The following is a 15473-nucleotide window of genomic DNA, read 5'->3' as shown; positions in this document are numbered from 1 at the left end:
AAAATAAAAATCTAAGAGAAGAATAATATGATCAAAATAAAAAAAAGGATCAGAACTACCAATGATTTTTTCAATGTCATAATCAACCGACATTTTTTGTTAAACGCAAGGACTAAATTAATGAAAAGAACTTATTAGTTTTTTAATACTGATCTACTATTTAAAAATAGTCTTATATATTTAAATTTTAAAATAATTTTAAAATGATGTGAGTGGACAGGTATAAGTTGAATGGTCCAGGTTATTTTAGAAAAAATTAGCATCCAAATGCGTGGCGTATCACAGAATAAGCAGTTCCAGCTAAAATGTTCACACCACTACAACATATAACGTTACAACAACAGTGGTGAAGATGACCGGTACCGGACATGTTTCGTACGACAGTAGACAACAGTAACGCTGACTATATTAGAGTTGCATATTGCTTCGGCTTTTCACTTTTTCTTGATCGAAACGGAGCCCGAAAACTAGTAAAGTAGAAGCAGACCCCTCATAGTTCATCCTACAGATAAGGAAACGAACTCGTGGTTAGATATTTGGTTGGGATGCTTTCGAGTATGTCACTTAGATTCTGCAGTGTCGGGTACCGATATGCCTACTTAATTTTTTTGTTATTGGCGGATATAGTCCGAAGCTCTTAAACAAAAGGAAAAGAAGAAAGGAGAGAAGAACCTATGATTGTTCAAAACCTAAATGCAAAGGATATCAAACATATTTCTTAATGTTTCCTATATATTATAGGGGAACAAAATCCCCGACCACAAGCCCTTCAACCCGAAAAGTGACTTTTACGGCGAATTTATTTATCGATTTATTCATATATAAACTCAACTCAACCAAAAGGAATTACTGAGAAGGGACAGAGAGGAAAATGGACTTACGTGGTAATCATCTAGATAATCACGAGGATCATGCTGCCAAAACAAAATCGAATAAACATCAACTCAAACTTGAATACAAGGAAAAGAAGGGAATATTCTAAAAGTTTGTATTTCAGGCCTCTTCCTAACATGGTGCAACAATGATAGTCTCATTGTTCAGACTTCACTCACTCGTGATTACATCCGTCGCCACTATCTTTCTAAGTAACCTAGAAATTCTTTCTTCCTATTCATTTGGGTGTGCATATATATACACGACATTGTATATTAGAATCAATTAATATCAGCAAATGTTACGAGACATCAAGAAATATTTTGCAACCTAAGATATACCATAGACTTAGCTCATTATGATTGAAATTCGATCTAACTTGATCTCACATCTTTGAACAACAAACACATGGGATCATAGGCTTTTTGTTGATTAAATGATCCCCAAAGGAAAAAATGTCTTAGAGAAGAATAAATAAAGACAAATAAAATACCCTTCTTCGGTGTCTCTTGTCTCTATGTCGATGGTCCCTTTCTCTTCTACGCTTTTCACCCTCCTCTCTTGCTCTTTTAGCCTCCTGTACAAATAGCCATTCAAAGACTTCAACAAAATTCATATATAATATAGCTGATTCTAGATTCAAAGCCCTATGAGAAACTATATAAGCCCAAATAACCTCTTCTTCCCGAGCTCTTCGTTCTTTCTCTGCTTCTTCAAAGGCTTCCTTTTCAGCCTGAAATTTACCGTGCAAATCATTAGGTGCTTAGACAGTTCAATTCACTGTAGTCTGAAAATTCACATCTCACCTCCCTATTGTTGCCCGATAAATCTTCTACAATTTCTCTTGCATATTGTGGGTCATCACAAACCAATATGTTGTCAAAAACCGAACCAGCCTTTACCTGTAATATGAAATATAATCCATTTAGTTTTGCCATACAGCTGATCTTAGGTATTCAATATGGGTAGCCAACGAACATGCAAATGTACCATTGGAATAAGAGGTATACCACGTTAACATGTCATTTAACATTACTGAAAAAAAAATGATAACAACAAGAACCTTGGAAAATTGTCACTTTTGGCACAATAGGATCGTTTCTTTTGTTCATGAAAAGAGAAGATCTATCTTCAACCACCAGAAGCATAAGGAGAAATGTTTGATGCTTACCTGCCAGACTTCAATACCCACGTATTTGATCGGTTTCAGCACATAGAGGTCTGGATCATCTTCAAACTCTAAGACAGAAAAAGTAAGAAAAAATGAGAACAGAAAGCAGCCAGTATATATTCAAGACTGGACCGAGGACAGCCATAGATAACAACTGCAAGAATACATCGGAACTCCATTGAAAAGCACCAAAAATGATCGGTGTATATATTGCAATCTTTTACAGGCAAATGTTTAGAAATGCAAAGAGTAGTTTAGATTGCAGCTCAGTGACTACTTATGTAGACTGTAATAAGCATTTATGAGAAGTTAAAGTCCCCTGATTATGCTCTAGTTTCAAACTTTCAAATGAGTGATTTTACCATCAAGCCAATGACATCTAGTGAATAGGACATACCTGGGTTATCAATCCATGGAGTCTTCCACTTTCCCTTGTAGTTGGGGTTCTTGATTTTCTGCAGAAGGCATGCATAGGTCAGAATTTTTGCAGAAATACTACTTTCTATCTTATGTTAATTGCTTGAAAGTACCTTGGGCTTCCATGGTCCTTTGTATTTTGGATTTGGGATCTTGGGTGGTCTCCAAATACCGTCTTCTTCATCATCCCAGTCATCAGGCTATAAGGAAAAAAGTTAAAAGCATGTAAAGAATGACTTCTTATCATTGAAATAATATCAACAATCACATTCAGAGCCTAATTATCATCCTTTGGGTTGTTTGGGGGGGGGGGACACATAATCAATAAAGAGCCCACATGTTTAGACAAAAGACAGGTAATCATTCCAAACAGACAGTCTTGAAACAGTGTTAGACATCTGAACGTAAGACCACTGGACTTGAATAACGAGTGCAAACCTCTTTTGCCTTAGGATCTGGAATTTCAGCAGGAATTTTATCATATCCCTGCATAAAACCAGATAATAGAAGTTAGTTCATAGTAAATCACATGATCGTTTCAGAGATCACCATTCTGAAAATAAGTATGTGCTACCTCTGGTTTGACATCACTAGGATCCTCATGTATTCTCTATCATCCCAATCTGCAGGCTGTAAAAATAACAAAAGTGAGTTAATTTTTTGAGCCAGCAGGCAATTAGACTAGAACATACAAGCAAATTCAAAAAGCAATGAAAAGAACTATATTATTTCCAGAAAGTAACACATGCAACTCAGTGCTTCTTCAAGGTCATTTGCATAAGTTCATAAAAGTTAAATTTCAGAAATACAAGTGAAATATTGATGCATCATCTCAGAGTTGTTGTCTACGAATGAATATCCCATATTGACTCTTAGAGTCCCACCTTTTTGGCTTTAATGTCCTTGATTTTCCGTGGAGGAAGAATATCCCAATCAGTGTACATGCTGCCAGTTTCTCTCTCTCTATTATCAACTAGGACACTGTAAGAGGCATCAGGCCTTAGTATAAATGTGTAGAAGTGAGTTAGCTTGTCAGTTTCGCATTGCAGATCCTTTTTAATAGGATAATTTTGTCCCTGGTAGGATAGTATAAGATGAAGCTTTTTGGTCTGTGTGCCACAAATATCTGGTCCAAACATCAAACTGCACCATGGCAAAAGCCCAATCAGCTAGCATTTGAAGTAATTCGAAACAAGTCTTATAATGGTATTACCTTCTATTATAGAATATATATAAAAAAGGCAAACAACTCCAACAGGAAAAGTAAAATATGCAATATAACCAGAAATTGATATGTGGTACTAAAATATGCATACAAATGTAACAGATATGACTTTGATATAAGCATAAGAGGAAAAAGAATTTTAGCTAGTGGGTAGTTCTTCATATTAAACAACATTTGTATCCTTTATCTAATAAAATTACTATAACCAGATTTTGATTATTTTGTCATGTCACTGCTGAGTTGGCATCACTGAATCAAGTGACACCAAAGTCAATCAGATATTTAATAATAGTATAGTTTCCTCAATAAAACAACTCCTGTGTTGCTTTATATCCTTCACCCATCTTTGAAATACTTTGAAAAATCAAATTGCGGGTCAACAGTCCGAATTTTTCTCTTGTAGATAACTAATTATCTCAATCTGGATTTGCATGTCAATTATCCAAGACGAAGAATATGAAATTTGTCACTTGTGAAAATATAATTATATTGTTAAACAAATTGCTGGACCTGTAAGGAGTGTCACCACCAAATTTCTTCTGGTTTACATAACCGGAGAGAAGCTTAATGTAACCTCCGCCACATTCAATGTCTTGTTCAAATTTGATAGAATATTGAACCACTAGTGTTCTGTTCTTGTTGCTGAACTCTGGTATCTTAGCAGAGATGGCATAATGTTTGGCATCATTGTATGTCTGAAGACCTGCAAGATTTACAAGCATAAAAAAAATCAGCTATAGTCAGCAGTGCTTTCCATATATGTAGATAGATGCACACAGAGTGAAAGGCACTAATTCGGTTGGCCTTCCACATATGTAACCATGTTTCATGTAGCCTTGGATATTAAGAGTTAAGATATCTATATTTTACACCTATTAGTTGAGCAAGTGATAATTTCTAGTAATGTCTAATAAAAACATTACAAATTCAAAATAATAACAACAATAACAATTATGATAGAACACAACCGGTTTACAAAATCGATTCTATAATAGCAACTGCATCTTTTACCTCAAATTCCTAGGCTTCCTGATTCAGCATTTATATATATATATAACAGTATAGATATACCTTTGTCATCAGGATCACCAGACCACTTGCCAGCAGTGTGCTTAAAGGTGCCGGCTTTTCCCTCAGTCCTTTTCCAATCTGATAATACCCAACGGCTCTTCCACCCATCTGTCTCCAAATACCATAAAAGAAACCAAACAAGAAAAATCAAAAATCAATTTCATAATCAATCAAATTTCACTCAATAAAATTAATTCAAATCATTAAAACACACAGTAAATGATAACTACAGTCCACAAGTACAAAGTTACGATCAAACCGTTTGACGAAAATTTCAGAATCATCTTTTCCTATCACTAACATATAAATTCTCTATGTTTAATTTAGCTACACAGTTTCCGTTACTAAATCCTAAATAAGAAAACAGAAACTTCTCAGCTACTTTGCAAAGAACAAATGGATCCAAAAGCATTATAGAAACCAAAATAAGAACAATCGAAAATCATTTTCATAAAAAAACAAACTTCACTCAAAATAAAATCAGTTCAAATCATTGAAACACACAGCATCAATAATCAAAATGATAAACTACAAGTACAGTAACAAAGTCAAACTGTTTGACCAAAACTTCCAGAATCTTCTTTTTCTTATCACTACCGTACGAATCCTCTATGTTTACTTTAAGCTACAGATTTTGCGTTACTAAATCCTAAATAGAAGAAAACATATATTACATCACTAATTTGCTAAGAACAAATCAATCCAAAACGTGTTTCATTTTCCTTCATCTTTTTACCTTCGAAGCGTTCTTCGAAGAAAATCTCAGAGATAGCGAAATCGAAGTAGAGAAAGTGAAGATAGAGAACAAGTAAAAGGAACAACGAGTGTTTGGCGACGAGTTTCACCATTTCTGGTTAAGATTTCGAGTCATCAAACCTTGACTTCTAATGGAGTTCTGATCTAAAAAGAAGCGTAATGTCATATTAGTCCTTATCATGACTATATTTATTTTTGTCTATAATGTATAATATATCTGCTCAAACTATGTCATTAGTCCTCTTACTATATGTAAATGTTGTTTTTAATCCTCATACTCTAATTTCATTAATTTTAGACCCTGTATTTTTAAATTTCAGTACTAATATAAACGGTAAAAGAATAATATAACAAAATACAAGAACTTAAAAGAATCAAATTAGAAAATATAAATTAAATCTACAAGTTCTGCATAATATAGAGATCGATTAAAAAAATTGATTTAATAAATCTAGGGATTATTATCTAGGTCAGGAATGGGATCTTAAAAGGTACATGGACTAAAACAGATTAAATTGTAATAATATGAATTAAATTCACAAATTAGATATAAAATAAGGACTAATGAAAAAATTGACCCAGATATATTATATTCTAGTTTAGGTACTTACGAGTTTCTATTACAATCTCATCTGATAAATTTATTTATTTATTTTTTGAATTTATAAATTTATTAACTTGTCATAGTTTTATTAGAATTAGCAATTTTGAGTCACATGATAAAGAGTTTAATTTTTTTAATGATACAAATATTCAAATTATATTTAAATTTTTATCAAATGTACAATAAGATATATGAACTTCAATTATCTGAAATCGTATACATAAAATTTCAATTTAATTCAAATTTCACAAATTACTAAAATCACTATCAACGTAACATCAGTTTTCATTTACATATTTTATACATAAATAATTATATTTATTCAATACAAAAATAGAAAAAAATTAAATATATGTATAATTAAATTAAAAATAAATTAGACGTACTTATACACAAATTGTTATGTTTACATATTCTATACCCAAATAATTATATTTACTCAAGTTATACCAAATTAAAATTTGAATTGATTATTTTCTTATAAAAAAACTAATCTTATAAGGTCAGATCGAAATTCGTCAAATCTAAATTTTATATTTATCTTCGATCATCTTTGTAATAAGTTTATATAATATTTATTACGGAATAATTGATTATTGAATTGAATATTATGATTATAAAAGAATTCCAACAAAGAATGATTTTACACTTGCAATCAATTCAATAAGGAATCTTCTTAAGTGGCCAATAAAATTCAACTTTAAATGTGAAAGAAGTGTGTGGTCCGACATGGTAACCGAGATGTGTAGAGTGAAAATTTTGGAATTTCCTTGTACTGATATCACGTGAAAAGGCACTTATTTTCAAAGAAATTATGGGCCTGGCCAGTTGAGTTTTCACGTGTTTTCCGGTTAGATTCGTTCGCCGACTTTAGGATTTAGGGTTTACATAAATTAAAATCTGTGTATAAATGGCGGTTGAGCTCAAACTCGAATATGTAAATCGTGTATACAAGTTTGATCGAACCGAATTCGGATAATTTGATTTAAACTCACTTTTATAATGAGTTTTGATTGAGTTCGATTAAATTTCAAATTAAATTTGATCTTTTTATTATTTGAGCTCAACTTGACTCGAATATATTTATAGATCGGGTTGAACATGGAATCTAACAGAGTTGCCCATGGAACTGAGATGCATAAATACCTATTTTGCCAAATCTCAAAATGAATTCTGAAAGATACAATTTCAAGTTCGATAGATGAGGATGAGCACTTTCAAAAAGAAAATAAAATGAAATCACCTAAACTTTGAATCGAAACCCTTTCTTTCGACATGATTCAGGCATCTATACCCCGAAACCCATGTAGAATTTATGTACATGTCAATGAGTCGATAACATCCTCTGACTCCGACAATTGTCATGCCTAACAGCATGTCATGAAGATTGAACGAGTTACTTTCTCGATTTCGTTTCAACCGCTCGGATGTGCGGTGACAGTTGTGATCCGCCACCTAGAGCCGCAGCGGCGGATTCTACATGTGTAAGAAGGTAGTCGTATATTTTCTTCCTAAGCCTATCAACCGTTTCCAAGGAAACATCCGGGGGCGACTCACCATCATCTTTGCTCGAGCTAATTTCGCCTAACCAATCATTGACACTCTTGAGCTGCGTCAACATCCCGACTATTTGACCATTGTCTGATAGAGCAGACTTGTCTACATCGGCATCCAAGAATTTCTCGACAAATCCTAAAAAACCAATCCTGGGATTCCATTCGCAACATATCAGCCATATCAACAGCCTCATCAAGTCCATTCCCCCTTGTCCATGTTTCCAGCAGTGGTTGGACCGGAGTCTTGGGACTGAAGCCTGAACCATTCCCAGGTTTGCGAAGAACACCCTGTGCTACAAGCTTAGAAACAACTACTGAACGGGTTTTTCCTTGGGATTTTGTAGCACCATTCTTATCTGAACTTTCGAGAATTAATATGTTTTGGTTGGCAGGGATAGTCTTCTGGCTTAGTGCAGAGGCTGAACCATGGCTCAGCTTCGAATTATTTTCTTTTGTAAATACAGAGAAAGATGACATATCAGTCGCCAATGCAGCTTGCACCCATGAAGCTGCGTATTTTCGTCTATCCGATGCAACCTTTACAGCCTTTTCTGGCAGGGTTCCTTCTGATTCCGGAGATGAACCGACTCGAATAACTCTCGATAAAGAATCAGCAAGCGTACGAGTATTATTTAAGCTTCCATGGAGGGTCAAGAACCGATCCACTGCAGCCTGAGGGTTGTCTTCCTTAGCTGAGGTAGTAAGATCGGAATATAAGCTGCAAGACAAAACAGTATGCCAAATTTGCCATAAAGGCAAAGAACGATCAGTTATTCGAGTAGATAAAAAACGTCCGAAACAAGAATAGAAACAACTGATCGAGGGATGTATGGTGTAAACATTTTCTATTCGAACTCTCGGTAAATTTTCAACTTGATAGATTCAATCGACATTAGCATATTCTACAGGTTTCAGATAAAAACGTATGCTCTAGGAAACATTCATACCTTAAACATCGAAGTAAGCTCTCGGAAACTGCAGCCTCTTGTAAAGCTTCTATTGCAGCTGTTTGTGCTGCATCCCTGTGTCTCATGACCTCCTGTAACAACAAACGCAAATTCAACATGAGGAATTACAAAAGACAACTATATATTTCACCATCTCAGAACGTTAATTAAGCGGCCAATACAAGCAAACTAAACTATCGGCTACAAACTATGACCCTTAAGCATCGATTAAAGGTTATTGTCAATGTTACTCGTATGCAAGAGTCGGATTTTGCTAAAAGCAAATGCAGCCATTTTACAAAATAATCAGGAAACGAGACTTTCATAAAAATGCTAGGAATGCTGCAAAGATCCCAAAAGTCATATGTTCATACCTTTCCAAGCCTAGAAAGAGAAGAGGGGAGTGAGCCCCAAGAAACACTACTTCCATCTGTCAATCGTTTACTATTGACCGGAACCTTAACCAAGTTCCCCATACCACCATTTTTAGTCGGTTCTCCAGATTTCTTCCCAACATGAATTCTTGGCGTATTTTGTTTCTCGTGGTCACTCAATTTTCCATTTGCCACAGCTTTCTTAGTTGAAACCTGAGATTTACTCTCCTCTTTTAATGGCCTTGTAGACGTCGGGAGCTTAGTCCCTTCCTTGGACGGCAACTTTTCACTTGATGTGCTTTTTCTTGGAGTCTGGAATCGAGAATTCGATTATAACGATGGGAAAAAAAGGTAGCTTGACCAAACAAGACTACAAGACAATGAAGATTCTAAAACATTTTCAACATTAAAGATAATATAGGAGAAGTCATATTCATTGCTTAAACTCTTTTAATCAAAGTCTAAATATATAGACTGAATTGTACTGCATTGACCAAACCCAAAGCCCCGATGTACCTATATCTAACACGTACCACTGCAAATATTAGTAAAAACTAACAAGAGAACAAATAGACAAATATAACACATGTATGACACATCCTAAACTTCATAGCAGAACCCAAGAACCACCTCAAGTTATATGTCCTTCAAGAGATACCTGTACACAAATCGAACAACTAATATAGAACAGTAAAAACCAATGTATAACAAAAGAACAAAATAGAATCTATTTTCTCATGTTTTAAACCTTCTTATGCTTAACTAGGAAGCAAACAGATCAAGAAAAGAACACTTACGGAAGCGCTTCGAGATTCTAGTTTGGTATCATGCATGGTAGTCCTCGGTTTATTCGAATGATCCCTACCCTTCACTTCCATATTCCCTTCCCAGCTCTTTCTCAAAGCCTTGGCCCCTAATTCAATCCCTTGAACCAAAGTTTTAATCATGGGTACTTTTTTTCCGGTCGAACTCACCCCATGAAAAGTGCTTGCCTTCTCCACAGATCCCACCTTGGGACTTCCTTTCCACATTCCCTTTATTTCAGCCTGATGCTTGATCCCCGTGGCAAACTTCTCGAAAGAAGTCGGCATCGAATAACAACTAGTCGGGGATGATGGAATCGACTGAGAACTTAATGCCTTCAATTTCCCTAAAGAACTCCTCTTCACATCCACACTCAAAGCCGGTTTACTCAATAGAGACTTCGATCTAGTCAAAGAACTCGTTTTCGTTTTCATATCCGTTTGATCATCCTTTAATCCACCATTTGATCTATTCCCAGCATATTTCCCTTTCTCTCCACCATAACCACTACCTACCACCATTTTTGATGGTGACTTAGATTTCACCCCAGGTTTTGAACCCAAACCACTCTCACTACCATTATTAAGGAACCCGGGCGAATGAGTTGCAATAATATCCTCAGGGCTCCCTACACAAGGATGTCGACCGGGAACCGGCCGAACCCCACGTAGAATAGGAATCGGCGAAGCGGATTCTAGCCGGTCGACATGAATAAACTGGCCTAATTGGATCTTATCACTAAGAATTAAATCATCATGTTCATCAGGCAATGATACATATGTAGCATGAGATGAATCCGAAACCTTAAGATAAAAGCCCTGGTTAGGGAACAACTCACCACCTGCTAATGCTGGAACTATACTCACTACTTGCAATAAAGAAGATCTATGCTCACCGGCAACCTTAACATCTGTGTTCATATGTTGTAATAGCTTCAAAAGAACACCTGGAACAAGATTCGCCATTTTGGCTACCGCCAATTTGCATTACTTTTCACACTAAAAAGATTTTTATACGAAAGAGAGAACCAAAGAGACCTTGGATGAAAGAAACTGGAGAGATTATGAGGAAAAAAAGTGAAAATCCCAACTTGAAACAAGGAATCAAAAATCACAGAGAAGTTTTATCAAACGAATGGTAGGTGTAAAGAATGGGATTATGCTTTTTAAAGTGAAATATTGTACAAGATTCAGAGTTTCAGGGTGCAGGCTTTTTTGGAGGTCTTTAATGGCAAAGAAAGAAGGGGGAAACAACAGAATAGACGACAACCCAGAAGAGATTTATTAACAAAATAACCCATTAATCATACACCTATCAGAAGAATTTAGAATTAAATGAGATAAATCCAATAATTAGCAGTAATACAACAATAATAGTAATACAACAAGGAAAGAAAAGCAGGATAAATTACCAAATATAATCCACCAAACCCAGAAATATTCAACAAACAAATTCTTTTCCAAAACCCAATATGGAAAATTTGAAAAACAAGTTAAAAATTGATAGAAATTTGGGTTTGTTTTGAAGTCATGATACAAACCTAACCCCACCGGTAAAGGGTTTTAAAAGGAAAGTGAAAACAAAGCTTAAGAAGAGGTGAACTCGAAGGGATAGCTGAAAAATTTCCAGGAAAGGAAAGTGGAAAAAAGGAAGGGAAAATTAGATTGTTTGGCTCAATACATGATTGACATAACATGGAATAGAGAGAGAAAATAAGATGAAACCTGTGTCAGAAATCTGGAACACCTACATACTGTAAGAAACTGAACTTGGAACCTGAGCCTACAGCTTAGCTTTAAGAATTGAGCAGTTCATAGGCAAACAAAAGAAATTTTAGGACAAAGAAATGTTTTTTTTTTTCCTGAGAGACAGAGACGAAGTACAAATTATTTTAATTAATATTTCAGTTTTTCAATGAGGTGAACTGTTTCGGTATTTACATAAAAAAACTACATTTAAATCTTTGAAAATTATTAGTCATAAAAATACTATTAAAATATCAAAATAATCTAAAAAAATATCACAAAATTTTATTGTAAATACAATTATTTTAATCTAATTTTTTCGTTTATAATATCATTATTAGTATTATTGAACTTACCTATATTCTTATATTTAAAATATTCTAATATTCAATAATCATTTAAGTCTCAACCATATGAAAATTTGATCATGGCAAAATTCTTCAAACATTTTCTATTTTTATCCATAATACTTGAAGTCTAAATCTTACTTAAAGAATTTGGATATTCGCGGATATTTTATTTAATTTTTACATGTCTGAATATTGTTGATTTTTATAATATTTAAGAGTAAATTATCATTATTATTATTATTGTTGTTATTTTTATCTACGTATGCAAACGGTTGCATGTGCAATGCAATGAGGTGTTAGAAATAGGGATCCACGTAGGCCTGGTCATGGGTGAAATCATATTTATAGATCCGAACTTAATTAGAAAAGTTATATTTAATCTAACATTTGATGATTTTTCATCTGAATTTAATTTTATGAGTTAAAATTCGATTCGATCTAACTAGAAATAAATAAAAAATAATGTTATTTTATTTATGTATGCAAATGGTTGCATGTGCAACGCAATTGGGGGTGTTAGAAACCATGCAAATGGCTTTGTCGGCTACCTTCAAGAAAATGTCACATACCCAATATAATTGATATTCCCCATACTTTTAGTATTATTATTTTCATTGGTTAAATAGAAATAAATAAATAAAAAAAGAAAAGGTTCAACTTTTTAATATTTTATTGATTTCTGGATAATATTTACGCGAATTTTGTTTTGTTTTTCATTGGTTGAAATGGGTAAGTAATAAAAGAAAGAAAGCTATTCTTTTTGTGTTTAGATTGATTTAAAGGTAAATATTTAACTTATATCATAATAAATTATTTTTAGACAATGTATAGTTCATAATTTAATATTATAAAAAATAAATTAAATTAATAAGAACGTTTTCGTAATGAATTTATATAATAATTGAGTATATGTATGAGATTGAGTCTTCTTATAGAGTTGGATTTTTTAATTAAAAATATAGATTTGGGTTGGAGTTTTTAAAGAATAATGTTGAGTCAGTCAAGTCAGTTTAGGATTTAGGGTGAAAAATATCGTACTCGATCTAAAATAATAATTTAAATATATTTTATATATTTAAAGATAATTATAATAATACTTCATATATATTAATTAAATTATTATATTATCGAATAAAAATTATATGCATTATTTTTTATTGAATAAAGGTTCCCTAAACTTAGATCAAACCAAATAACCTGTGAAGGAGTATACTAATCAAATTAGGTTTGTGTCGATCAAAATCTTGGATGATTTAACATTTGATTGGTTAAAAATATGAAATAATTAAAGAGTTTATTCATTTATTCATTATTTTAAAATTTATCATGATAATTACATTTTTTATTTTTCAAATTTATTTTATTTTCTGCCTTTTAATGCTATTCACATTTCTTTTAATGGAACATGACCAATCAAATATAATGACTTAAAGTAGCAGACCATATGTCTGGTTATGTGTACAAAAATGGACCTATTAGAAAACAATCCAAAAAGGAAAGTACGAATATTCCAAATAAAATATAAACTAAAAAAATAAATTTAAACATGTTTAAATATATAATATTCTATTATATAAAACTGAAAATCTATTTAAGTATGGTGTAAATTTATTATTATACAATCACTAGACTGAATATTATGCAATTAAAATAAAAAAAATTGATATCAAATATTAGTTAGTCTAGCGAGACATTAAATCATGTAAGTAAGATCGAAGGTAAAAACTAAGTTAAAAAGATTATCCTCTTATTAAAGTATTATATTTAAATTAATTTACTAATAAATTATTTACAAATGATTTTAAAATTTTAAATTTTACTGTAATATATAAATTAATATTTCTAATTTAGTTATAAATATATAAATGTTACATAATGATAAAAATAATAATTCAGATAATAAAAAAAAGCAAGAGATAGCACATAACAGCCCAATAAAAGCAAGAACGAGGGAAAGCAACAAGAAAAATTATTGTACAACAAAGTGGTACTAAGTCAGCTTAAAAATAACAATAATAAAAAGAATTAAGTTAGAAGCATCTTTCAATGACTTTTAAAAACATTATAAAGTCAATATTCTAATATATATATATATATATATATATATATATATATATATATATATATATATATATATATATATATAATGATACATTATTAACGGTTCAAATTAATATTAATTTTGGTACGTCTCGATGGCATATATGCGTAGCGGTCGGTATCGTTATTATCCACAAATTATTATGGTCCTTTTCGATAATTTTCTTAGACGGTATGACATCGTATTAGATACTTATATTTTTTTGAAATATAAATTAAAATTGATAAATTTATTTTTATCTACGAATTATTCAATTAATATTGTTTAGTTCAAATTAAATATTATTATCTATCAATACATATCATATTTTGATTTAAAAATTCAATGATCGATTTAATGTAGGATTTTTATAAAAAATGATTCTTCTTATGATTGATTTTAATGATACTTTTAAATATATTAATTGTAATTATATTTATAACTTCTAAATGTTTGAAACGATTGAAGAGGAATAACATTTATTTCATTCACCAATTAGATTTCACTTGAAAAGAGCACTAAAATTCACTTTTTTCCCCCTTTCATTCTAATTGTTGCCCGTTCCTAATCGTTGGCCGACACAAAGACTATCGACTTAATTAACTATTAGATAAACTACACTTTCAATCACTTAACTTTATTCTTATTCTTGTTTTGGTTATTAAATTTAAAAATTTTCAATTTCAATTTTATCACTAAAATTTTGACAAACTCTTATTTTGATCACTTGCTTATAAAAACCATATACATCAAAGTGACGTGCCCCTTTTAGTTGACATCCATTGCTTTTTACTGACATGGCCGCCATGTATAGTCCACCTCATTCTTTCTTTTTTATTATTTTAATTTGTTCCTTTAAAGATGAAACTTTTACAATTTCATACTTTTGTCATGCTAAAATCATATTTCTCTAGTATTGATTATGACCACTCATCATCTCCTATCATTCTATCCGTTTAGATTTTTTCAAATCTATTTAAAATTGTCAAAACTAAACCCCAAAACCAGTATGATCTACATTCTTCATTATCTAACCAATGTAAAATTGAGATATATAGCTTGCCTCTCCTTCTACACCTTCACACTGTTAAGCTTTGGAATAAAATATCCATCATCGATAAATAAAAAAAATTATGGGTTTTCAATAAAAAAAATGAAGAGAATTATAGGGTATTTTATATTTTTAAAAGATAAAATGTCCATTCATAACGGCATTAAGTATTTAACTACGGAGTGACCAAAATTTGAGCAATTCGAAAGTTCAATGATCAATTTTTTTTTAAATTAGTGACCAAATCAGGGGTGAGATTAAAACTGAGTGATAAAATTTGTAATTTACCATGAACTATTTTCTGATTTTTATTGGAAAATTGTTCAAAATTAGGGAATAAAACGAAAAGAACAAAGCAACTTAATATTTAAAACCCTAAAAATATGTACTAAAGAGTAAGGAGTACTAATTAGTATTAGTTGACTTAAAGTTAACAAAGATAAAGCAAC

The 15473-nt window shown here is 32.0% G+C and overlaps 1 protein-coding gene and 1 pseudogene across 1 annotated transcript; both read right to left on the bottom strand.

Moving 5' to 3' along the window:
• Nucleotides 1-438: 438 nt before the first annotated feature.
• LOC120128386 (calreticulin-3-like) lies at nucleotides 439-5667 on the bottom strand. Its single transcript, XM_039146069.1, is given in 15 exon segments — nucleotides 439-502; nucleotides 882-914; nucleotides 1367-1450; nucleotides 1550-1606; nucleotides 1680-1775; nucleotides 2045-2112; nucleotides 2442-2499; nucleotides 2575-2661; nucleotides 2900-2947; nucleotides 3036-3064; nucleotides 3067-3091; nucleotides 3346-3604; nucleotides 4197-4389; nucleotides 4758-4865; nucleotides 5494-5667. Coding segments are annotated over 15 exon segments (1269 nt in total). The 5' UTR covers nucleotides 5606-5667; the 3' UTR covers nucleotides 439-490.
• A 1572-nt stretch (nucleotides 5668-7239) lies between these two features.
• Nucleotides 7240-11340, bottom strand: LOC120128372 (annotated as a pseudogene).
• Nucleotides 11341-15473: the final 4133 nt, after the last annotated feature.

This window comes from Hibiscus syriacus, unplaced genomic scaffold (assembly GCF_006381635.1).
Source record: "Hibiscus syriacus cultivar Baekdansim isolate YM2019G1 unplaced genomic scaffold, ASM638163v2 tig00110478_pilon, whole genome shotgun sequence".
Taxonomy (NCBI): Eukaryota; Viridiplantae; Streptophyta; class Magnoliopsida; order Malvales; family Malvaceae; genus Hibiscus; species Hibiscus syriacus.
This window is presented reverse-complemented; position numbering and strand designations above follow the sequence as displayed.